At 39.8% G+C, this 25,213-nt stretch overlaps 1 protein-coding gene across 1 annotated transcript in view; it reads left to right on the forward strand.

The window, feature by feature from the left end:
• Positions 1–25,213, forward strand: part of ATXN10 (ataxin 10) — a 72,691-nt gene that overhangs the window by 43,615 nt on the left and 3,863 nt on the right. The window contains exons 7-10 of the mRNA XM_081005581.1: positions 463–610; positions 2,521–2,629; positions 3,981–4,144; positions 15,753–15,816. Of these exons, the coding sequence (XP_080861707.1) occupies positions 463–610; positions 2,521–2,629; positions 3,981–4,144; positions 15,753–15,816 (485 nt within the window). The remainder of the gene's footprint in view (positions 1–462; positions 611–2,520; positions 2,630–3,980; positions 4,145–15,752; positions 15,817–25,213) is intronic.

The following is a 25,213-nucleotide window of genomic DNA, read 5'->3' on the forward strand; positions in this document are numbered from 1 at the left end:
ACTGGAGCAGCAGACTCCAGCCTGGTGCCCTGTTTTGGAATACAACTTTCATCTGCCCCAGCCAGCATCTTCAGGGGTCAAGGATTATGGGAGTTGTAGTCTTAAACAAGAAAGAAAAACAAAAAATGGGTCATTTCCTGAATTTAATAAAAGAAATATATCACACATCTGGTATAGACTGAAGGATAAACTGAGTGAATATTACCTCTTACTTCAGTTTAATTGTTGTAAACCACTCTGATTTTTTTAAAAAAATGAGTAGTGGTATATAAACATTTTTATAACTAGGTGAGTAAAAATCATACTTAAGGTGTGGATTGGAATTTCTTTGGTCAGAGACTCCATGAGGCATCAGGAGATCTGTGGTGGCCTAGCAACCGTGGTCTAATTTAAATATATTGACTGTGCCCTCCATTCGGTATGCTTCAATGTAAATAAGCAAGGCTTGCATTTTTATTCTAGGGCTTCGTTTTTAGAATTGATACAGTCAGAAATTGGTGAAAACAATACAGTTATCAGTGCAGAAACAGCCAAATTTCTTGTAAATTGTTTTAAGGAGAAATGTCAAGCCGTGCTCATATTGGCTTTTGCAGCAAATGATGATGATGAGGTAAGTATATTTTTATCTGATGTTGTAAACCTGATGAAACGTGATCTGATCTAGAGCTCTGTGGCTCTCATTTGCACTTACCAGTTCAGCTCACTACAGACAGTTGCTCCGTACATGTCCTGTGAGACATTATTGATAGGAAAGCAGACATTTAAAAAAGAAATGTTAAAAATCACCTGCATCCATGGATTTTTCTGCTGTCTTGAAACAAATAGGGATGTTCTGTGGGTGGGCAAACAGCGCGTGAGCCAATTTATGAGATCATGGTGATTGAGTCTGTAGTATCAAGTGCATGAAATACCAGAGATGTTTGGATATGCATGTCCCAGTAATAACTTGTAATATTGCCACACGGCTGATATATTAGCTGATACAGTTCGTCCTAATACTTGTGGCTAGATCACATTGAAAATTACTTGTACTCTCTTAGGCTACAAATGGGGGATTCCTTTGTTTGAATTCTTCCCTGTGGGAAGGAAAATAGCTTTCTGAGTTGAACAAAATGTCAAGGAGAAGGCTGGAAACCTTTTTTCTTTGTGTTTTTGTTGTTGTTTTTCCCCCCCTCTTTTTTTGTTCTGTCTTTTCTGTTGTCTTAATGTTTGGTGTTGTAAATTGAATTGAAACTAATAAAAATTATAAAAAAGAAGAAGAAGAAAAAGAGAAGGCTGGAAACCATATCTTTCTGAAATCTAGTTCTTTATAGATATTTGGAAAGGAGGAAAATATATAATCATATCATCTTCTCAAATGGATATAATCCAGGAACAGATTGATCTGCTGTTTCTGTTAACTGGTTTGTTCATGCAGTTTAGAAAATCCTGAATTTATGATGACCTTTATCCAAACATTAACACTTCTCTATCTTATAGACTGGATTTTCAGTTGCAAGGGTAATTCCTGTCTTATTCAGGAAAGCCATAATATAACACACGGCTCTGCCGCTGTAGCCCATAATTATCGCTTTCTAGTCTTAAATTTTATATAATCTGTTTTCTGTATATGATGATTTGCAATTACCACAGTTGGTGCAGATCAATCCAGCTGCAGTTAGACAATTCCAAGCAACAGCTCTCAGGTTGAATAAATAATATGCAAATGACAATAATTTCCCTTTCTATCTAATCACAAATACTACAAATTATTTCAAATGAATATTTATTGAACTTTAATGTACATATAATTACTTTGCCACAAACTATTTAATTCTGTTGCAGAACAATCTTATATTGAAAATAATGTAGCTAGAGACTTTCTGTATTTCTTTATTTCAGGTTTGTGTTTAGTTTTTAGAGTATCACCCTTGCAGCAGTATTTCTGTTCTTGATTATGTATTTGTGATTCTGAGGTTGATTGGATATTTGTAGTACAATATGCTCATTTGCATTTGACTATGTTACAAGGCTTTTGAATTAGAAAAAAATCAGTACAGTGGTACCTCGGGTTAAGAACTTAATTCGTTCTGGAGGTCTGTTCTTAACCTGAAGCACCACTTTAGCTAATGGGGCCTCCTGCTGCTGCCGCGTGATTTCTGTTCTCATCCTGAAGCAAAGTTCTTAACCCGAGGTACTATTTCTGGGTTAGCGGAGTCTGTAACCTGAAGCATATGTAACCTGAAGCGTATAGAACCCGAGGTACCACTGTACCAAAGAAGGTTGTAAAAAATTCTGCACAAGGGTAATAAAATTTCAGTGCCAAAAAACATGCAGTTTTGTTTGTTTTGAATAATCATGCATTTATACTACATTGGGACAAGGAACTGTGTTTGCAAGTAAAGCTTACCCCATGACCATTTGCAATATCCTCTAATACCATCTGGCAATTTCAGTAGGCATTTGCTTCCATAGGTGCTAGAAATTTGCTTCTTAAGAAGGTGAAAGCTGAGATTTCAAAATGTTGCCTGTTTTTCATAGGAAGCACTAGTCACGATTCGGCTTGTTGATGTTCTTTGTGAAATGACATCAAACTCTGGACATCTGGAATGTCTGCAGGCTTGCCCTGATTTGCTTGAGGTGACTGTCAGTAAGTAAGAAGCACACACATTTTTAAAAAATGTAATAATCTAAGGAGTAATGCTTTGTATTTTCCTTGAAATTAGGTTTTATAAGGAACACTTGACAGTTGTGACAACAACTTAAAAATAGAAAGCAGAAAATTGATAGCATGTCTTCCAATATCTATATTTGGATGAAAAAGGTATTCAAAGTTTGCTAAAGGATTAGCTAACCATCAGGTAAAACGTATAAGCTTTGGTGCTATATATGTTTATTCCAAGATATTGTGTATCTTGTATTAAAAAATTACATATATGAACCAATTTTCACACACTACTTTCTGCATGCCTCTGTACTTCACATTGTACAGAATGTGTGAAACAGAATTGAAACTTGAATGCTCCTGTGAAGTAATTTGGTAGTAAATGTTATAATACCTTGGTGTTATGGCAGCAGCTGGAGCTGGAGAGGAGCACAGCCAGAACATTTCAGCGGTGTGCACTAGAGCTGGTTCACATTAAATTGTAGTTTGTTTTTAACTCTGATTCTACGTGACATGTGAACTAGGCTTATGAATTATAGGACTCTGTTTGATTTCTTATCTATTGTACCAGAGCAGAGGACTAAACAATAACTTCTAAAGTTGTACACTGAGCAGTATTTGCTACTTTTGGTGCAAAAGAGTTTACCAGTGAGCTTAGAGATCAATAAGTACTTTTATGAATTTTCACCCAAATAGTCCTGCTGACTAATTAAACACAGGATAGCATAGAACACTGAAACCATATGTTAATGTTGAGGGTTCCCAAACATTCTTAGCCAGCAAGTTTGAAAGTATTTATGCAGCATATTTAAATATGCTGCAAAATACATTCAGCTTGATGCTTGAAATGTTGGCTAACTTCAGGAAACTGCAGTAATATGACTCATTATACTAGCCTTAATTGAACCAGTGCATTTAGAACATGAATTAGAATGTCACATAAAGGAACCTGATCTTGAACAGGAATATTTTGTCTAATGTATTTTCTGTTTTTACTTTTTGGAATGATTCCCAGGATACTCTCGGAGACCTCAAATACACACACATCACCCCTCTGACCTCCCCAGGCCACCTTTCCCCTTCCTGGGTCGTGCCCAGATTCTCCTTCAGCTCTCTGTCCTTGCAAAGAGGACCATCTGCAAAGAAGTCTCCTGGGGAGACTTCTGGGACAAACTATTCCAGATTTTAGTAGTGTTTCTTTCAATAGCAGTAAGATGTAGATTGATTTCCTTTTGTAATTATATGTTAATAACTATGAAGTAAAACAACTTAAGTATCATGGGCATTATAAAGATAATTTTTTAAAAAATAAGACAGAATTATTTTCTCTCTTTAGAAACTTTGCAGCTTACACATCTTGCTGGGAAGCAGAGCACAAACATCTTCACAGTGACTCATTCTGCGCAAGAACAAAGCTGTCATCCAGCTGTGGGGTTTAAGTCACATCTAATTCGTTTGATTGGAAATTTATGTTACAAGAATAAGGCTAACCAAGACAAGGTAAGAAAAGCTAAAGACTGTAAGCAATTCGATGTGCAGTTCATAGTACAAAAAGACATTTATATCTTAGAAATTTTGCAAAAAAAAGGCTCAAGTAAGTAATAAATATGGTATGCTGCAAGGGTGCTTTAAGTCAGTTGTAATATTTAAAATCACTTCCATTAATTCCTGGCGTTTCATGTAGGACTGCTAAAAATACCAAATTTCCACTTCTTATAGGGAGGGTAATAGCTCTGACTGTGCCACCCTGCTGACTTTTGAGATTTCATGAGGCAGTGTCTGCAAACTTTCAAGCATAGCTTCAGAGCTGTAGGAGCTAATACTTTTGAAAACAAACATTGAAACTAATTTCAAGAAACTAATTCTGCACTAAATATAAGCCACCATTTATTTTTTATTCTCCAAGGCAAATTGGGATGGAGATGATTCATCACATATCTTTTAAAATAGATTTGATCTGTCAGCAAACTCAGCCTCCATTGGGAACAGGGGTAGCATTTAGTGACTCAAATTCCCCATAGTTCAAAGGTGGGTTTATAAGCCACTGACTAGTTGATGCTTGAGAAATCTTCAGATTGTCCTATCTCAGTTCATTAAGCGAAGAGGTGCACAGACCTTTTGCCCCCCCACACAGTCCCTTTTCTCTTCCCTTTGTGACTTGCAGGCTCTTATTAACATATTTCCTTGTTTCATCTGAATTGGGAAACTGATTAGCAGATTTGGAACAAGCCAAGGTGTTGCACCACCATTTTTAGAAAGTGTTTAATTGTCCCAAACTGGTATCCATAGTTTCCTGCTTTAGATAAAATGGGAAACTATAAACTGTATATTTATTTCCTGCTTTAATTGCCTCTTACATGAATAATGGAGTGAAGGGGCTGTTTGTGCAAGAAAAATGATTGTGCATATCCTGGCTTAATAGGCTGAAATATTATCTGACCTGCGGCAGTGTAATTTTCAGTTTCACTATATAGAAAAATTATTGCCATTGTGTAGGTGTTACAGCATTTAATACATTTGTAAACCAGTGAAAATAGCTCACTGAGCTGAAATAAGTGCTTTTTACAGTGGTTTTTCACTTCTTGTTGACAACTTGTGTGAGGTTGTTTTTGGTGAGGTTTGTTTCTTCATAGTTTCCCTTGGGGAAGAATAGTCATGTTTGAAATACTTGGAATTTTGTTTGGCAATAAAAAACAGGTTTTTTTTCTTACTGTGAATTTCAGTCCTCATTCCTGATAGGGATGACTCCCCCTACTGGAGACAGGGAATCTTCAGCTTGCAATGTCCCCTCTAGAGGGGAGGTGTCATCCCATCTCTCCAGGCAGAGTAGCAGAGCAGAATAACACCTCAACCCTCAAGCAGCTGCCCATACGCCAGCCCCACTGCTGGAGCACAGGACACTCAGACACAAAACATGTGGTTAGACAGCAATGCAAAAGTTAATGTCGCAGAACTCCTCCCCATATCAATCTACAAATCAACCACAGCAGCCAATAAAGTAAAAAAAATATGCAATGCATAGAACCAGAGGAAGATAGAGGAGGGTGGAATGTCACCCCCCCCCCCAATTACGATATATGTAGGTCTGCCTCTGAAGACAGTTAATTCAATGGCCAGGTTGCTCCCCGGGGCAAGCCAATGGCACTGGGTACCAATTAGTTTCCGGACCCAATTCAAAGTGCTGGTTTTGACCTATAAAGCCTTAAACGGCTCAGGACCACAATACCTTAAGGGGCATGAGGTTCATACCTCTGTATAAATCTGCTTGGACCCTAAGATCATCCTCTGAGGCTCTTCTTCGTGTGCCTCCTCCACAAGAGGTCCGAAGCAATCCTGGGAATTTTTTTGAACTAAGAAAGGCCTCAGAATCAGAGGGGGTTTCCCCCTTACTCATGCTCACCTGCCCTGGCAAAGAACCTGGAGAATCGCCAAAGGCAGCTTGCCTGGACTCTCCAAATGCATAGATCTCCTCTGTGCCAACATCGCAAGGAGAAAGGCTGCCCTGCAGAGGCGCAGTCATCCTGTGCACAGATGCAGAGAAGAGGTGGGAAAAGCAATGCGACTGAGCACACTGCAGCAGCTCCTCAAACTCCCAGTTAGCACTGGGACCCAAAGGTGCAGTGATAATGCAGCCAGTTGAAACTGCTAGACCAACAGGTGCAGCAATCACGTCTCTAGGAGCTGCTGGGGCCATCCCAGAAACGCTGAGTTGCTGAAACAAAATGGCGTTCCTGCTTTTTTTAGAAAGAGGCAGGAAACGCAAGCTCCTGGCCCTGTGTCGCCTCTGTGGACTCCTCCTGTGCCTGTTGGCAATCCAGTCAGAATCCAGCTGCTCCCTACAGTCTCCCCAGAGAACAGGGTGGGGGAGAAAAATGAAGAGAATGAAGTAGAAATGAATAAGCTGGGGGAGGTAGCCAACAGGAAAACAGAGTGAAAAAACTCACTCAGAAAGATGATATAGCAAACAGGACGAAGGAGAGGACTAGACAAAGGGGAAACCCACACAAAACAAGCACTCAGGCAAGTGTTTGTCTTCACACACAGAGAGAGACACAAAGACCCAGGCAGGGTCACTGGGAGAGAAGGGGTTGACTCCTCCCCTCTGGAGAGGACCTTGCAAACTGAAGACCCTGCCTGTCTCCAGTAGGGGGAATCCTCCTCTATCAGGAATAGAAGCACCCCCCTCCGTCTGATGAACATTCTTGGCACCTTCTGCCTTACATATATGCTGACTTTATTCTAAGGTCTTACAAGAAATGGCATGCAGTCAGTGGCTAAGTGGCTGTGCCAGGATATCCCCCTGCCCTGATCCAACATGGGAGTTGCCCGTGTGATGTGCACAAGCCACATTTTCTGTGTTTTTATCCATTGCTGCTATGTGGGAGCAAATCACAAGGAAGCAGTTTTGTGGCAGCATATATAGCAATGGTAATGTGTAAATTGGTCCAAAGCTGTGTGTGTTTTAAAAAGTCTGAATACAGAATGGATGTAAGAAAAAAACTTGGATTTTTAACCAACTAATACTTGCTTAAAAGATTCATTTGTAATTGTGAGACTAGAGAATAGGTGAGTTTTAATAAGGACAGATCTTTCGACAACTTTTAATATGTTTGAAGGGGAATCTTGCTGAATTAACAGTGATACTTTGTAGGTGAAGAGGGGATTGCTGTACAATGTCTCCATTCTTATTTAGGAAGATGCAGGGGGTTGTGATGGACACATGGTCAATTGTAAAACAAGCTGTCCAGCTAGATTTCAGTTCTCTTGCCTCATTTAATTTCTGGATGTATAAGTACTGAGGAAACTAAAGGCTGAACAAATGTTGATTTAAATTGAAACTTTTAGAGAGTGGAGTCTCAAAGACGTGAAGAAAATGGACATAATTATACTGATAATGTTGTTATAGGATCTTTTAATTTGCCAGTGGGGTTTGTATTTGCCTGGAGTAATTGTTCTCAAAATCAACCTATGAAAGGGGGGGGGGGAGAGGTGAAACTATTAAATCCTCTTGGATTATCTCATACAGTACTAACAATTGTTAAGTGAAAGGTTGAACTGTCAAACACACCCTGTAAACAATTTCTGTAATCACCATCATCATCTTCATTATCATCATCACAGTAAAATCCACTTCAGCACTCATTCTGTAAGGGTGACTTATGTGTGTAAGCATACAGATACAAATGTTTATCACTGGTCCCTTTGCATAGGCTCACCTGGGTCCCTCTGAACAGGTCAGGTGTGCCTTTTTGGAAATACCCATTCCCATCCATGTCCGCTAGTAGCACACAACTGTAGCAGGATCAGGAATGATTTTCTTTTTTGTTTGTATTGCCTAATTAAGGAATCAGTGAAACCTACCACTGAAGGAACTGCTTCCTCACGTGGGGTTTGCTAGCTAATGCTTTGCATGCACAGAATGATATGTTGTGGAGCAACAGGGCCTTCCTCAATGTTCAGAAATGTGTTGAATGATGTTCACCTTGATTTAGATGTCTCATGGCTGGGTGGTGGTGGAGGGCCGTGATAAGGGCAGCATTGTACATGTAAGAAGCATTTCAGGCAAGGGTTTTTTTTTCAACTGGAACTCACTAGAACTCAGTTCCTGCACCTATCAGGTGGGTGCCATTGCCATTCTAAGAGAATGAGGGAGGCATTCATGTTCAGTTCCTCTTTTTCTAGAAAAATAGCACTGATTTCAGGCATATTTCCAGCAAAGATGTGTGCAAGAGGTCACTTGGGCCATAGGGAAGAGGAGGATTGCAGTCCCAGATAAACTGTTTGATGGTTTTTCTTTTGGTCCATTTTTGATTGGCATCCACAAACTGGGTTTAATCAGTAGAGGAGGTGGACGCTGAACATAGTCTGCATGCACTGTATCCCTCTTGGCACCAGGGCTAGGTAGATCTGGATGTACATCTCTTGTCTCAGATGTTGTGGAGGATGCAGCACACAGCAGTCATGGCAGGGTCTTCCTCTCCTGTTTCAGAACAGGTGACAAGATTTCCATTCCCCCTACCCACCCCCAATCCCTGCTACCACCATCCATAAAGAGCCTTCTGCACCTTTTAAGGGGGAAATGCTGTGCCTCTGATCTCACAATGATCCCAAGCGTAATGGTTTCCAATGGAATGAGCCCACATATTCCATTAATCATCAAATGATTAGAAAGAAATGTTTGTATGAACCGATAGGGCCCACATCGTAGGGCAGTATTTTTCTTTTTTTAGACCAACAGTTTGGTGGACGTGGCAGAAAGGAAACACAACTAAAAAGTGAAATGGTTTTTAAGAGGTGAAATATTTTTAAAGGTTTCCATTAAATCAGTTTCTAGATTAGTTAGGGCAAGTAATTGGTAGAAATGTACTGTATTTCTTTCTCTGATTTTGAAAAATAAGTGCTGTTTCACACACTGCAGGGTTTTATTGTTTTGGTTTTTGCTAGGCTGACAGGTTTCTAGAGAAAGCAAGCACACCATGAAACCTGGATAGCTTTAACTTTGACATTAAAAAGTGGCATATAATCTAGTGATAGTTTGCTTCATGTGTTGCCCTGTTCAGAAACGCTTGAGGCTCCAGTCATCTCTATACTGTAATGCTTAAGTACTACAACATTGCATACCTTGGTTATTGTATATTCTTTGTTGTAAATATATAGATTTCATAGATGCATAAATCACAAAAGTAAGTTACAGGTTTATACAAACATATTAAACATATTAAAGCCTGACCAATATGTATATGCTACTTAAGTAAGATCCATTCATCTTAGAGCACCAAGAAGCTATTTCCCTTCATATAGTTCAGGTCTCTCTTTTTTTGGTCCTCCTTTATAAAAACGATGGAAATGTAAAAGCAATGCAAAAATTACTAAAGTTGCAGTCCATCAGTTTTTTTTATGAAAGGTTACCATCCAGCTGTCAAATAAGAGGTATTTTCAGCAATGACACTGCAGTTAGTGTGTGTGTGTGTGTGTGTGTGTGTGTGTGGATCACTTGTGGAAACTGTAATAAAGTCCAATCATAATTGCAATAGGATGTAGGGTGTGTCATTCTGGGAAGTTGCCACTACTTGGGTGGTTGTGGTGCTGAGATCTCTGCTTCAGTCTGCAAGTGAATCTTGGGAATTGCAACCTCAGCATGAGATCAGCAGAGAGAGAGAGAGAGAAATCTTCTATTACATACACTCCTTACAAAGACCACTTCAACTTTTCTTATCTCAACGCTATTTTAAACAAATTAAGTAAGGTGTCTGTACTGTTGATTGCATAAGTTGACCTGATTCTGATCTAAGGCACTTAAGTACTGTATGTGCTAAACACTAAAATTAAAACTAAAGGGCAGTTGACCCTTCAAAGTTAGACATTCTTTTCTCAAATATTTTATATAGAATTATATTGTTCTGCTTTATAAGTAATGATTTTTCTACATTGAAAATCTTTTTGACTACGTAGAAGAATTATCATGTATAACAGAGAGTTCTTAGAAACTATGCTACTCAAGTTTAGGTTCAGCATAATTCTGCTTTCATGGCTATATTTAAAGAACACTTTAAAAACCCTTCCCCTCTGCAGGGAGGTGGGACCGATTCGGATGGTCCACCCCCGCCACTTAATGGATCCAAATGTTTTCCAGAGAGTGGTAGGGGATGCTTTATCCCATGTTGATGGCCTTTCAGCTGATTCTCTGGTGGTCTGCTGGAATACAGAGTTAACCAGGGCTATTGACTGCTTGACTTCAAAGTGCTCTCTCCGATTGCATGGGGCCCGGCAGCCCCGTGGTTTTCCACGGATCTGAGGGCAATGAAACAATCGCTGAGATGGCTAGAGTGCCGGTGGCGGATAACTCATTCTGATGCTGACCGGACACGGGTTAGAGCTCAATGTCGAGCCTACCAAGTGAAGTGGTGGTAGCGACGGCGAAAAAGACTTTCTTCACCGCCTCTATTGCATCTGCAGAAAACAGCAGCAGGAGATTCTTTTAGGCAGTTCGCAATTTAGCGGAACCACCTACTACTACATCCTGCAGTGATTTTGAAATTTTTTTTTTGCAGATAAAGTCGCTCAGATTCGGGAAGAGATAGACTCCACCGTGGCAGCAGGGCCGGGGCGGGATAGTGCTAGAGTCCTGTCTAGTCAAGTTACGTGGGATCAGTTCCAATCTGTTACCTCCGAGAATGTGGACAGGCTGCTTGGACGAGTGAAACCAACCACCTGTCTCCTTGATCCTTGCCCATCCTGGCTTATAAAAGCTAGCTGGGAAGGGCTGGGCGATGGGCTTCACAAGGTGTTGAATGCTTCTCTCTGTGAGGGAACATTCCCAGACCCACTGAAAGAGGCGGTTATCAAATCGCTTCTTAAAGAAACCATCTTTAGATGTGGCCAATATGGCCAGCTATCACCCAGTCTCAAATCTTCCATTCTTGGGCAAGGTGATTGAGTGGGTGGTTGCTGAACAACTCCAGGCACGCCTGGAAGAAGCGGACCATTTGGATCCCTTACAGTTGGGATTCAGGCCTCATCATGGGACTGAAACTGCCTTGGTCGCACTGGTTGATGATCTCCGGCGGGCTAGGGACAAAGGTGAGAGCTGTTTCCTAGTTCTGCTGGATCTCTCAGTGGCCTTTGACACCATCGACCAAAACATCCTTCTGGACCGTCTAGAGGGGCTGGGAGCTGAGAGCACTGTTATACCGTAGTTCCGCTCCATCCTCCTGGGCCGTGTTCAGAAAGTGGTGGTGGGGGGTGAGTGTTCAGACCCCTGGGTTCTCACTTGTGGGGTGCCTCTGAGGTCCTGTGCCGAGGGCCTTCTGGCGGTTCACTCGCTGCGAGAAGCCAAGTTACAGGGAACCAGGCAGAGGGCCTTCTTGGTAGTGGCACCCACCCTGTGGAACACCCTCCCACCAGATGTCAAAGAGAAAAACAACTATCAGACTTTTAGAAGACATCTGAAGGCAGCCCTGTTTAGGGAAACTTTTAATGTTTAATAGACTATTGTATTTTAATATTCTGTTGGAAGCCGCCCAGAGTGGCTGGGGCAGGGTATAAATAATAAATTATTATTATTATTATTATTATTATTATTATTATTATTATTCGTGGAATGGTAGGTTCTTACATTCTCATTACAAAACATTTGAAGCTGTGTGAAGAGCAAGTTCTTTTTTCAAATAAGAAAATTAAATATGAAATGATGCAAACAAAATAATACAAAACTGTAAGGTGCATATAGTTCAAGAGCACATCTTTTTTTCTTTGTTTGTGAATGTAGCCTGAGAAGTCACTTCTCCAGTCTCTTATTGCCAACATTACAGATGATAATGCTGACTCCCCCCAAAAAAATTGAAATGTATTTTTAATGCATGAATGTATGTATCTCATTGTATTATTTTTCATAGTATAAGAAATAACAGTTATTCCACACAGTGAAATATTATTCAGGTAGGTCTCGCTGTAACCAACAGCTGCTTTCCCCAGCTAACAGGACAGTAACTTACCCTGCTGAACTTCAGTCCTTTAGTGGCTCAGATAACTGGAAGGCCAACACGTGCTTTGTGTCAGGGTTTGCTACCCTGTAAGCTGTGCTGCACCCCTGATTTCCAGTGTTCATGTTCAGTTACTGTGCTGCAGTAATAATGCTCATCACAGTCATCTCAGATGGGGTTTGGTAGTGTTTATGCAGTCAGTAAGCTGAAGCTAGTTTTCTAAATCCACACAAGTAAATTACGTTTTCAAAAATGCTTTTTCAAAGAATGAATCAGAGCAATGTGAGAGCAAGATTAGATGTGATGTTAATTAGGTAAATGCAGTTAACATGCACATTTTCATATGCAATAGTAGCAACCAAAAGGAAGACTAAGCAACCATATAAGCTTGAGGGCAAGCAAGGTGAAAAGAAGAAGAGTGAAATTATGAATTATGCTGAAGTACATGAATAAAAATCAATAAAAATACATAGCTAACTGAGGTTCCCCCCCCCCCAACAAAAATCCTGGCTATGCCAATGCTGAAGTAGTAGAGGGAAAGATGGGCAGTAGATTGAGATTAAGGAATGGGGGAAGTTAGTAATAAGAAAAAGAAGGGTGTCCTTAATATTCTCAATGAGTGTGAACTCATTTTCTTGCTTTGTTTTGAGTGTATTGAGCTCTGTTTAACTTAATGACATGCGAATATTTTACATAAGTACAGTCAGCTTAAATTTCAGTGGGATATCTGTTGTAACACATTAATACAATTGTGTCACTAGACAGCCACTTTTATTGAATGACACTTTAAATATATATAGACTTCGCAGGGAAAAGGTCAAAATTCTCGTTACATTTGCAGGAGGGAAAAAGTTTTCCCCTCATATGTGTATATTTAAATGTTTCATAGTGTCAGTAGAGCAACGCAATTTTTAAGTATGGTAGAGGCAATGATCATAGTTTTGCTTTCAATGGGTGGGCTTGGGGCTTCCTGCTGTGGCTGGGAAAGAATCTCTGCTACTTACGCCATCCATCTCGTATGGGACGTATATGTCACATCAGAGCCTTTGCCATTCCAGCATATGTATGTCCTGGGAAAAAGAGCCACAAGTATTTCAGCAGTTTTGCAGGATGTGGTAGCTTCCAATAATAGACTTGTTTGCCACAAGCCACAGTGCCATATATTATAAGCCAACATGCCTGTACCCTAAGCTCTGAGATCTTTAAACAGCAGGGAATAAATGCCCCATCTTTCTTTGGGTTAGACATGAATTTCCACCTTGCCTTGTGTGGGGACAATATCCCACATATAAAGGTAACGACAGCAAGTTGCGCATCTCTAAAATCTAACAGGCTAACTGGAAGCTGCTGTGGCTCATTGGACGTCCAGGCTGGTTCACTTGGCATGAAAAACTGGAACTGAAGTTAGAGCAGGGACTTCTGTCTTTGCAAAGTCCCTCCACCCCAAGCCCTCAGTTACAAGATCAGGCAACATTTGCAACAGGGATACAGCACAACACCTTTTTGTGGGGCCCTGCTTGTCCATGTGACAGGCTTCAAGAGGGAAGCCACAGTTTATAGTTGTCTTTGTAAACCCAGGGCAGAAATCCTACAATTTTTGTCTGTTAAAGACACTTTTGTTTGTACACAGTTGTGTGCATGTACAAGTGTGCCAACAAAAGCAAGGCTTACCATTGCCTTCTTCCTTGTGCAAATGCTAAAAGGGGATTTGTTTTTTAATCAAAAGGAGCAAGGCAGTGTAAGCCCCTGATCCTTCCTCTAAGACACTATGTTGGGCGAGGCAGGTATTTCCCTCTGGCGCAGGGCTTGGGAGGGGGCTGGGCTCCCTCTTGCCCAGGCCTCCTTTCCTCTCTCTCTAGTTTGGCACGATGCGCGACTGACCAAGGCCTGAGTCAAGCAGGGAAGCCCAAGGCTGAGAGAGAGGTGCCTGCAGAAGGTCACCCAGTGAGGGCACAGATGAAGTGAAATTTAATGGAGGATTCTGGATTGGGAACTAATTCTCTAAACCACTGTAATATGTAGTGTGATTGGAAATGGGAATGGGGCGGGGAATAGTAGCTATGAGTGATATGTATATTGTGGAAGGCATTTAATGACAGCCCTGCCCTGCCCCAACCTATCATGGGGAGGTATTGTTTTGGTTCATGATTAAGTAATAATAAGGAACGCGGGTGGCGCTGTGGTTTATACCACTGTTTCGATCCCAAGCAACCAGCAAGCTGCTTGGGCTTGCTGATCGGAAGGTCGGCAGTACGAATATGTGCAACAGGGTAAGCTCCCATTGCTCAGTCCCAGCTCCTGCCAACCTAGCAGTTTGAAAGCATGTCAGTGCAAGTAGATAAATAGGTACCATTCCACGGGAAGGGAAACAGCGTTTCTGTGCGTTGCTCTGGTTCGCCACATCACCCGGAAAAACTGTCTGCGGAAGTGGACAAACGTCGGCTCCGTCGGCCAGTAAAGCGAGATGAGCGCCGCAATCCCAGAGTCGTTTGCATCTGGACTTAACTGTCAGGGATCCTTTTACCTTAAGTAATAATAATAATAATAAAACCATTTCACAGTAGTGAGGGTTGGGAATGGCCTTTGTTTTTTATATTAAAACTGACAGCACTGCAGATCACATGCTAATCCTTAGACCTGTTATATGTAATGAAACGAACCCTTGTATTGTTCACTTATCATTGTTGCCCAACTCTCCATTAGAAATTGACTTACTTCTGATGTATACGTTCTGGAATGAAAACTGTCTGAATTGGTAATTACTATGTCAAAGAGAGCTTTGCACCTAGAGTTGGCATGCCTAGGCATATCCAAATGTTTTAAAAGTATATTGCTATACTGTAGGAGACTAGTTTAAATAGTGTGTTGTGATGTTTTGGATAGTTGCAAGTTTGGTTTTAGTTGTGCATGCATTGAGATTGTTTAATCTGAAATTGAGTGATTATTTAATTTCTGAACCGCTTAATATATAAAAAATATCTCTTAAGCACTGTATAGAGATAAATAAATTAAATAGGCTACAATAGAAGAACTGTTGGAATTAAAATATTTTCTAGAGTGTGTATGGCAGGGGTTTGCAACAAATATGATACTTATTCCAATTCAGATTTGACCATTTCAAAAGCAGCTTGAGTTGGCTTAGAACGCTTGAGAGGCTACCACATCAGATCCCTTCAGAAGCGAAGAATTTAACACATGCTGTGGTAATTTTGCTATCAATGCAAGGATTTTGGCTTGGCAAACAGAACGACCCTTCTCTCTCCCCCCCACCTTCTCCTGTGCTCTGCTCTGGGGGTTCTCCAACCTCCCCAAGCCAGGGGAGGAGAGAAACCCCATTTTGTTCGTGGAAGTCCTTGCATGGGATTCCACTAACAGAACTCATTAACTGAATCCGGCCTAAAGTATAGATGTAACACCTTGCCAAACCAGCTTCACATCATTAGTTTTAAATATTGGATTGTGGCCAGTTGTTAGGCATTGTGTCTGAATACATACATCATAGTTAACCTTGGTTCTTGCTGCATAAATATATACAAAACCTATCCATTTAGGAATGGGTTATATTTGTGTATTTTTACCCACCTAGGAGAAATATTTTATAAAATATTTTTTTTATTTTCTTACAGGTTTATGATCTAGATGGCATCCCATTGATCCTGGATAACTGCAGCATTGATGACAATAATCCTTGTATCCTTTCAATAACTTTCTAAATTAATAAATAATTACTCCTTCTGATGTAATTTGAGCTGGAGGTGGGGTTGTAGATGTGAATGCTTTGGGGATAATGTGTGTTGTCCTTGTGCCTCATAGTATCTTAAAACTCCCTTCTAGAGAAAACATTACTTCAGTTGTAAAGACTTCAGAGCGACATAGCACAATCCTAGCCCATTTCCCCTCAATTGGTGGCTTGTGGGTTGGTGGTCAGTAAGAAGCAACAGCCAGTTCTTCCATTGACAGTTCAACGTAGCATCAAAACAGGGTGTTGCACTGGTAGCTTGGGATCCAAAATCCCATAGAAGGGTCCTCCCCTTGGGTCATTCAGCCATTCCCAGAGCTACAAACAAACAAAGAGCAAGGAAACTTCCCTTCAATCCTGGCTGTTGTGAGCTGGCAGGGTTTGGAATGTAGTGGTGTCCCTGCCACTCCAATCCAGTGAGACCTTGACTTAGAATTATTCTGCCCAAAGGGCAATCCTATACATAACAACTCAAAAGAAAGTCCCATTGAACCCAGTGGAACCTTTGTGGGAGTGTATATAGAATAAGCATTGGCCTATTTTAACTTCCTCTGGATTCTATCCCAGGTTGTCAGAGTTGACCGCTGACTCTAGTGTTCTGGTATACTCATTTGTTAACCTTTTACCACCAATACTAAACCTACATTATAATTTCTACTGCCTATTTTAGGAAAAATTATAGCTTGCCTCAGAAAAGGGTTATTGTCATATTTATTTTAATTTTTAATTTTTAACACAAAAAGAATAATTACACTTTTATTAAAAGGCCATCAGTTTTCATTTTGCATAACGTATTTTAAATCTTTTTCTGTGTGTTTTTTGGCTGTCTATGTTGTACTGTAATATGAGATCAGAATATCATAAAATACTATGCAAACAAGTTTGAGGGGGTAAAACACAAAACACGGAGGCTCCTTTTTTTTGGCTGGGGTAGCAAATTGACAGAGAGGTTTAAATCTTTTAACTAGATACAAAAATGGCCTCTTTTGAAGTGGCGAAACTACATTATTTTTAGTCTTAAAACAAATGGACCTGGTTGAACATTATCTCGTGTTCTCTAACTTTCTAAATATCCCAGAATCATTGTTGTCACTTTAGATTACGGATTGTAATGGAATCTAACCAAATTTGGTCATTGTAGCTAGTCTTGAAGCTTTTGCTTCAGCTGACATCTGACCAGTCAGCTGAAATGAACAGGTAGATGAGTTAGTAAGCAGCTCATCAGTTTTACATACCTTATTAAATCTGACCAGTGGAAAAAATATTTTCAACTCGTATATCTGGTATTATCTGATGAAAGAACAATAGATATTTCTGTTGTTAGGACTCGTGGAGAAATTCCAGTGGAACCACCACTAAGAAAGATGGCTGTTGGTTATTAAACTTTGTTAAAGAAGGTTGTTTTTGAAAGTGAGTATGCAGTAAATAATTAATCTGCCTTGTAAATATTGTGTGTAATATTTAATTATTATGACTAGCCAGTAAAGCCCTCAGCCTAGCATCCATTGTATTCTTCAAAATGATATCACAAAAATTTAAGTTTAATTCCAGAATAGAAGGGAAGGGAAAATTAACAGTAAGAGACAATCATGGGCATGAAAGAAATGGAGGAAATAAGCAAAATCATCCTGAGAAATCTCATGAGTCTTATTGACTTCCTTCAGAATTCTTTGGTTGTTCATCTGAATGCTCCACTTGAAATTTATCTCAAATGTTGCTTAAAGTGAAATCTGGGGACTACTCAGAAGTGAGTTTTTTCAAAATTCTTACGCAGTTCCTTGAAAAATCTTCAACTTTTTACATATGAGAGTTCCCAAAATTTGTTTTGGGTTTAGCTCTGGACAGAATTCTTGTGGCAACTTTAGAGAGGTTTAACTGCTCTTCAGATGCTACAAGGATGGAGAATACTTTGTGGTATTGGTTACATAGTGTGGTACTACCAGTATGGATTGTGAATAAATTCTAATGATGGAATAAAAGGAGAAGCACCATCTTTGTATGAATTAGAATATTATTTCTTATCTCTGCCTTTCTCACACGTGCATATACATATACGTATATGTATGCACCCACACACTTTTGTTAATATTTAACATTTCAAACTGATTCATAGTCCTACATCATTGTGAATTCTGTTATTCCAATATATGCCGTAGATACCGAATATTTTTTCTATGGGTAGCTTCTTTCAGATGCCCAACAGGCCTCAGCCAGAAGTCTGTGTTTAGTGCAGGCAGCAACCATTTTGCATGCATTCAGTTGGAGGGGGCAGGGTGGAACGGGCTTATGACTTACCACTGACGTTTGCAATAACCTGGAACGCAGCCCTTTGCAAACGGGGGGTTGCCTGTACCGTCAGTCCCATGCTACGGAACCCTCTTCCAGCAGAGATATGGCAGGCTTTTCTTGACTTCCAGATGTCTCTTGAATCCTTTTTTTCCTTCTGACAGGCCTATGCAGTTGTTTAAAACCTTTTGACTAGCCTGTCATTTTATTTCTATTTTTCATGGTTTTTATATTTTATTATACACATATTGTTGTACACCACCTTGATTTTTTGATGTTGAGAGGGTAGTGTATATGAATGCATTTATAAATAAGTAATGACAAATCTCCCAGCTTTCTACATATGGCAGCAATTGAGGCTAGTGGCTAAACTATCCAACTTTCTGACCAAAGGCACTGAGCTGAATTCAGTTTGGATACTATGAGGGCTACAAATTATATGAATTTGCCTCAGAGTGCAAAGGAAGTTTTCAGTTGAGTTAGAAAGTGAGCCCTACTCTCCTTCAGTGCAGTGTTTATTCCACCAGTTCATCCCAGTCTGTCTGTTAAATGTTGGTAAAACTTTAAATGCAATGCATTTTAAAAATATTTCATTTATGTTGCAACCAGCTTACTCCCAAATGGATTACCTCTTCTAAAAAGAAAACTCCTCCAGCATTAGAAGGGAGAAACAGGGGCCATTTACTGTAGAGTAGTCCCATAGGAGTCCCTGGAACTACTTTAGAGCAGATAATTACAGGAGTGTAGTCTGAGTGATCTTGTATTCAGTTCTTGTGTTAGGTAGTGAGAAAAGGTTCTGATGATAATATGCCATTTAACGTTTGATGAAAATAAGTGGCTCTTTGACTCCAAAGACCTTTATAGTGAAGCTTCTGTGTTATGTTAACATCAGCTTGGCAAGTCCTCTTGCGACCAAAATGTCGGTAATATTTGGAGAGGAAAAAGCAGGCCTGCCTTTCTGGGTGATCATTCAACTGGCTACTTAGGAGACAAAATTGGCATCGTTTGTGAAAGGAAAACCTGTGGTTTCTCTTATGCTCTCCTATTGCAATGGCAGTGGTTGATCCACACATACAGACCCTTTAGTTTGGATAAAATACTGAAAATATAAATGCGAGCTAATTTTTACATATACCCATTTGAAGAACATTTTCTGTCATTATATTCAGTCTGACAGTCATCTCAGAGGTAGATTCAAAATACTTTTGACCTCATGGCAACGGTTAGTATAATTGTGGTTTATGAAACCTCAGGTTAAATCTAGGAGAAATCAAGTTGCTATGGTCTATAACAATGGCAGTTTGTTTTGTGTCATGCCAGGAAAGACTTTCTTGGGGAAACCGATGAGCATTTCATATTTAAAAGTGTAGCTTGAGACGGGCCTCATGCTGTGAAAACAATCCATGCTGCTGAGGAGAGCAAAAAACAGGGATGTGATTAAGTTCTGAAGGAGTGAACTACAGTAGCTACCACAAAACAGACAACTAATAGAATACAGTAGCTTTAAAATGGTGATCAAATATGAATTACAAGTACTTTTATTTGACAACAGCTATGTTTTCATAGATTTGTACCCATTGGGGGGAAATATTCATTTGTTTATATTGTTTCTTACAAATTATAATGTAAATAACAAAAATAATACATTTGATGTAATATGGTGCATCTGCAAGACACAAACTGGCTCTTTGCTGAGGAAGGCAAAATAAATGGGGATAGTTTTAGCTTTCACATTGGGATTTTAAGCCAAGCATGCACAGTTTTCAACTCTCAAAACCAAACAGAGTACACACCAGCCCCACCAGGGGCTTATGAAACCTTTTCCGTTTGCTGCCTATCTGGGATTGCAAAAGCAGCAGTGTTGCTAAGACCCTGGCAAGCCACAGTTCACTTCTATGGGCTGCATTTGGTTTGTGGGTTGGAAACCTAGTAGGCTTGTTCATAACTCAGTTAAGAACCGTTCTAGTATTAATTTTTGAATATTTGAGTACCATTGTGGTTCCCCCACCCAGAAAGTATTTTGCTGCCCCCCCCAGTCCCCCAATAAAAAAATAGTTAAGAATCCCAAACTTGTGGCACATTTTGTAAACACCCATTATTCTAGATTCTTTCCAAGATATTGGGACCATTGCCCTTCTTAGAATGCTGTTAAACAACCTGCCCATATGGGGATCAATGTTTCAGAAAAAAATTATTATAAAAGATACCTGGCAGAACATCTATACCATGTTTGCCATTTCTTGATATTGAATTACTTATTATTTTTTATTTGTATATTTGCATACTTTCATAACATTGGTGTGTATTGTAGTGCTAAAATGGAAGGAATTGTGAGAATCTACAATTTATTTTAATAAAACCCTACACTATCATTAAAAGAAAAGCCCTCTTAATATTTTCATTTCTTTTACTATCACCTGCCCTAATGGTAAAGTTGGTGCTCATTGGTTTGGAACCAAAACGGGAGCACTGAGAAGCAAGGTGAGAGCACCAAGATTTTCAGAAATACAAAAAGTAAATCCCCACATCCTGCAACAGCCAAATGTGGCCAGAGCCTGCTTGTTGTAACACTAGCACTTACAGAATGTTCCATGTTAGTTGGAAAGGGAAAACGGGTGGAGAGGGAACTGATTTGTGTGTGAATCCCTAACACTGTGGTTCTCAAAAGGTGCACCACCACCACACTGGCGCGACAGGAGAGGATGTGGCAGGAAGATTCAGGGACAATCAAAGAAACATTAAAGCATTTCAGTGTATCGTATCGTATTGTATTGTATCAAAATGTGTTTTATTTATTTGCAGAATGTGGATAGATATGTTTTCAAAATGAAAGCAAGAGCATGTGCTATTCTTCTACTGTTCTCCATGACCTATTGTTGTGAACAGGAATTGTTCTTAGGTAGCTTCCTAGATGTCCCATGATCATATTCTAAGGCAGCTGTGTTCTGTGTTTTGTTTTCCAATGTATATCTTATCAATTAAAAATTCATTGTGGCACGAGCAGATTTTTATTCTGAAAGTGTGGCCCAAAGGAAAAAGTTTGGAAGCCGCGGTCCTAACAGGTCACGGCTGCAACAGGGAGCGAGGAATCGTCAGCCACATTTTGCTGTAGGTCCCACTAGAACCGAAATATTGTTTGTTAAAGATTTTTGCCCAGCTGGCATGTTTATGTAGGTGGTAGAGAGAGTTAATGACAGATAAATAAATTAAAGTGACATTTCACAACTCTGCATATTTCTGGATAAAGCAACTGAGTGTAAAATTCATTGTTGCATGTTGTATCACATTCAGTTATTCTGATTCCATGGATTTTCATGACAGTGTTTAAACACTGACAATTAATTGCATATGTTCCCATCTGGAGATAGATATATAATAACTCTTAAAACTGAATATCTTAGGCATGGAATGTTTTTGGCTTTATATTGTCCAAGAGTGTGATTTTTTTTCTTCTCCTTTTTTAAACCCAAAGGATTTTTAGTTGCATATAAATTATAGGTTTCTATTAAAAACGTCACTTAAAAATATGGGCAGCCTCTGTGGCAAGAATGTATGTGCCACATACAAGCTAGCATTATACATTTGAATTTGGTGCCTGCTTTTATTTTACAAAAAGTTTTATTTTCTAAAAGTAGGCATTTATAAATTTGACAGACTTTCAAAGAAAGCCTAATAGGTGCCTTACTTATGAGCTTTAAAATACTTAATTGTCCTAAGGTGTAATAATGAAACTCCTTCCATTTTTTAAAAAAAAAATAATAATCACAAGTCACTGCTTTGAGCTGACATTCTGCTTTTGAAGCACATGATATAAGAGCGCCTGCCTTAGGAGATTGCGCTTCTTATGCTTTGTCATAGTAAGCTGCCTTAGGTGAAGATTAAAAGCCTTAAAAACACTAAGGCGCTCCAAAGCACTTTTAAATGTAATGTGCCCCCCATCTCCAGTTGTACCAACTTTCAGGTTGCATTTGTGTCCCCTCCTTTACCTGTTTATATTCAATACACTTGTGGCAGCTCTACATAACTATGATTATGCCAAATGCTGTCGTTGTACCCACCTTGTAGTTCGGTGACTCTGTGATTCGAGGCAAAATAGGATTTTTTTTTTGCTGTGGAATGAAAAAAGGAGAGAAAGAACAAGGAAACCAGGAGGGCCAACCTGCTGACGAGTTCTGAGTTTTGGGGAGGTATAAGTTTGGGGTAGTTATTTAATGGTGAGGCAAAAGCACTGTGCAAGCTTGGAAGTACTTCTCTCCTTAGGCTGAGCTTGTGAGGTCACAACACATAATTAAGTCATAGGGAGGAAGAGACAAAGACTGGAGGGGGGAGTTGTAGCAATAACAGGCGCAACCTTTTATTGGGTGAAGAATTCCTGGAAGACGGAAAATAAATCGGTCATGTGCGCTCTGGCTGTCATTTGCTTGCAGTAGAGGTCAGTTCAGTGCATATTTCCTTTATTTTTAAAGAGCTTGGGCTTTAATCTGTGTGGGAGACGGGCATCACTCTGTCAGCTTTTCTTCTTAATTTTCCATGTCTGGGGAGGGTACATTCTCTTTTATCAATATGTCTTCGCACTCTTCAGCCACAAAATGGAGTCCATGTCCTCTAAATAGGGAGGGATCGAGCAGTCTAATTCTGCAACAGTTTCGGTTTCACTGGTGCTCAGAGGTCTGTCCTGTTCGTTCTCTCTCTCTCTCTCTCTCTCTCTCTCTCTCTCTCTCTCTGTGTGTGTGTGTGTGTTTAAAGAAGGCATTAAAACCCCGCCTTTAAATTGTATGGATTTTACACATATTTTTATATAAAATTTGCATTTTTCTTTTTTTCTTTTAAATGATATTTATTAAAGTTTCAGATAAAAAGAGACACATCGATAAAAAAGAATTTAACAATAAAAAGAAAAATACACAATACAAGATACAAAAAGAAAAAGAAAAAAGAAAAAACAGTTAAAAACAATTCCATCTTTTCATCACTACTTTTGAATTTACTTATTTTCTGGACCTCCTCATACCTCCCTCTTTTGTATTCCAATTCAGTTTATTTGTCCAGCAATTCCTTTCCCTCTTTTTTTAATCCCAATCCTTAATCTTAATATAGTATAACATTAAATTTTTATCTATTAATAGCCAATTTTCCATTCTTTTAACCTTTTTATTCCTAATCCTTAATCTTAATCTATATATAACTTTAAAGCCTGTGCAGCTAGAAACCATTTAATTTCAATCCAACATCACTCTAACATTCATTAATTTTGCAATATTTCTGTAAATAATCTTTGAATTTCTTCCAATCTTCTTCCACCAACTCTTCTCCCTGGTCACGGATTCTGCCAGTCATTTCCGCCAGTTCCATATAGTCCATCAGTTTCATCTGCCATTCCTCCAGTGTGGGAAGCTCTTGTGTCTTCCAATACTTTGCAATGAGTATTCTTGCTGCTGTTGTTGCGTACATAAAGAAAGTTCTATCCTTTTTTAACACCGTTTGGCCGACTATGCCCAGGAGAAAGGCCTCTGGTTTCTTCAGGAAGGTATATTTAAATACCTTTTTTAATTCATTATATATCATTTCCCAGAAAGCCTTAATCTTTGGGCACGTCCACCAAAGGTGAAAAAATGTACCTTCAGTTTCTTTACATTTCCAATTTTTTTTTTGCATTTTTCAATTATTTTCAATGCATTTCCCCATTAAACTATGCATTTTGTGCATTCTATTTACATAAAATGTGGATTTCTGTACACACTTCGTAAACACCAAAACCACATCACAAAATCTGGCAAACTGTGCAATCTGACTGCGAAGTTGTATTCTGATCTTTAGGCAAGTTCCGGCTTGTTGCATTGGGTCAGTCTGCTGTTTAAAGCAGGCCTAATTAATTCCTTCTCCATCCCTACCTCTAAAGGAGTTGTGGATATAAGAGTTGTGATGCTTTCCAACTTGCCATGTTGTGTGTGGCTAAGTCTCAATTCACCTTCATCACCTGAAGCCATTTGCTTGCAAAAACTTTCAGTTCCTGTTTCAATAGGAGCATTTATTGTTGTTGTTGTTGCCCAGTAGGCCACAGCCATTGGGGTGCTGGTCTCTGCCCCTGCCCCACCCACTTATAAAAGTGCCCTGGGGGGTAGGGGATGCCATACACCCCCTCACTGGTGGTGGTATCAGGTGCTGGATTGAGCTGTTTTTAGGACTTCCTTAACCCTTGCAATATTATGAAGATTTCATTTCCCTTCACAGATGTATACAATCGGGTCCTGTTGACTGGACATTACATCAGCCCTGCTGAGTGTGAAACTAATGGGCAAATGAATGTCCCAAAATTTGTGCTCGCTAAGGAAAACAGGGCGGGGCAGCATTTGTAGGACAAAATCAGTGGAAGAGGATGGAAGCTTGATCCTAACGGCACCCACTGGTTCTCCTAGGTTACTTTAAGTCATAGAATCATAGAGCTGGAAGGGATCCCAGGGGTCATCTGGCCCAACCCCCTGCAAGGCAGGAATCTCAATGAGATCATACCTGGCAGGTGCCCATCCAAGCTCTGCTTCTAAACCGCCAAGGAAGGAGAGTCTACTACCTCTCATGGGAGTCTGTGCTACTATCAAGCAGCTATTACTGTCAGAAGGTTCTTCCTGGTTTTTTGTGGAAATCTCCTTTCTTACACAGTGGTACCTTGGGTTAAGAACTTAATTCATTCTGGAGGTCTGTTCTTAACCTGAAACTGTTCTTAACCTGAAGCACCACTTTAGCTAATGGGGCCTCCCACTGCTGCCGTGCCGCCGCCGGAGCACGATTTCTGTTCTCATCCTGAAGCAAAGTTCTTAACCTGAGGCACTATTTCTGGGTTAGCAGAGTCTGTAAGCTGAAGCGTATGTAAGCTGAAGCATATGTAACCCGAGGTACCACTGTAACTCTGTTGGTTCAGGTCCTACACTCTGGAGCAGGAAAAAACGAGCCGTCCTTGGAGTCCAGCTGTGAGAAAAATGATTTGGGGAGAATTTCAAGGGGAACAGCAGGCAGTTAACTACCCTTTGCCAGTCTACACTTTTGTACTGGAGCCAAACTGTATCT

Source organism: Podarcis pityusensis, assembly GCF_964106645.2.
Source record: "Podarcis pityusensis genome assembly, chromosome: 5".
Taxonomy (NCBI): domain Eukaryota; kingdom Metazoa; phylum Chordata; class Lepidosauria; order Squamata; family Lacertidae; genus Podarcis; species Podarcis pityusensis.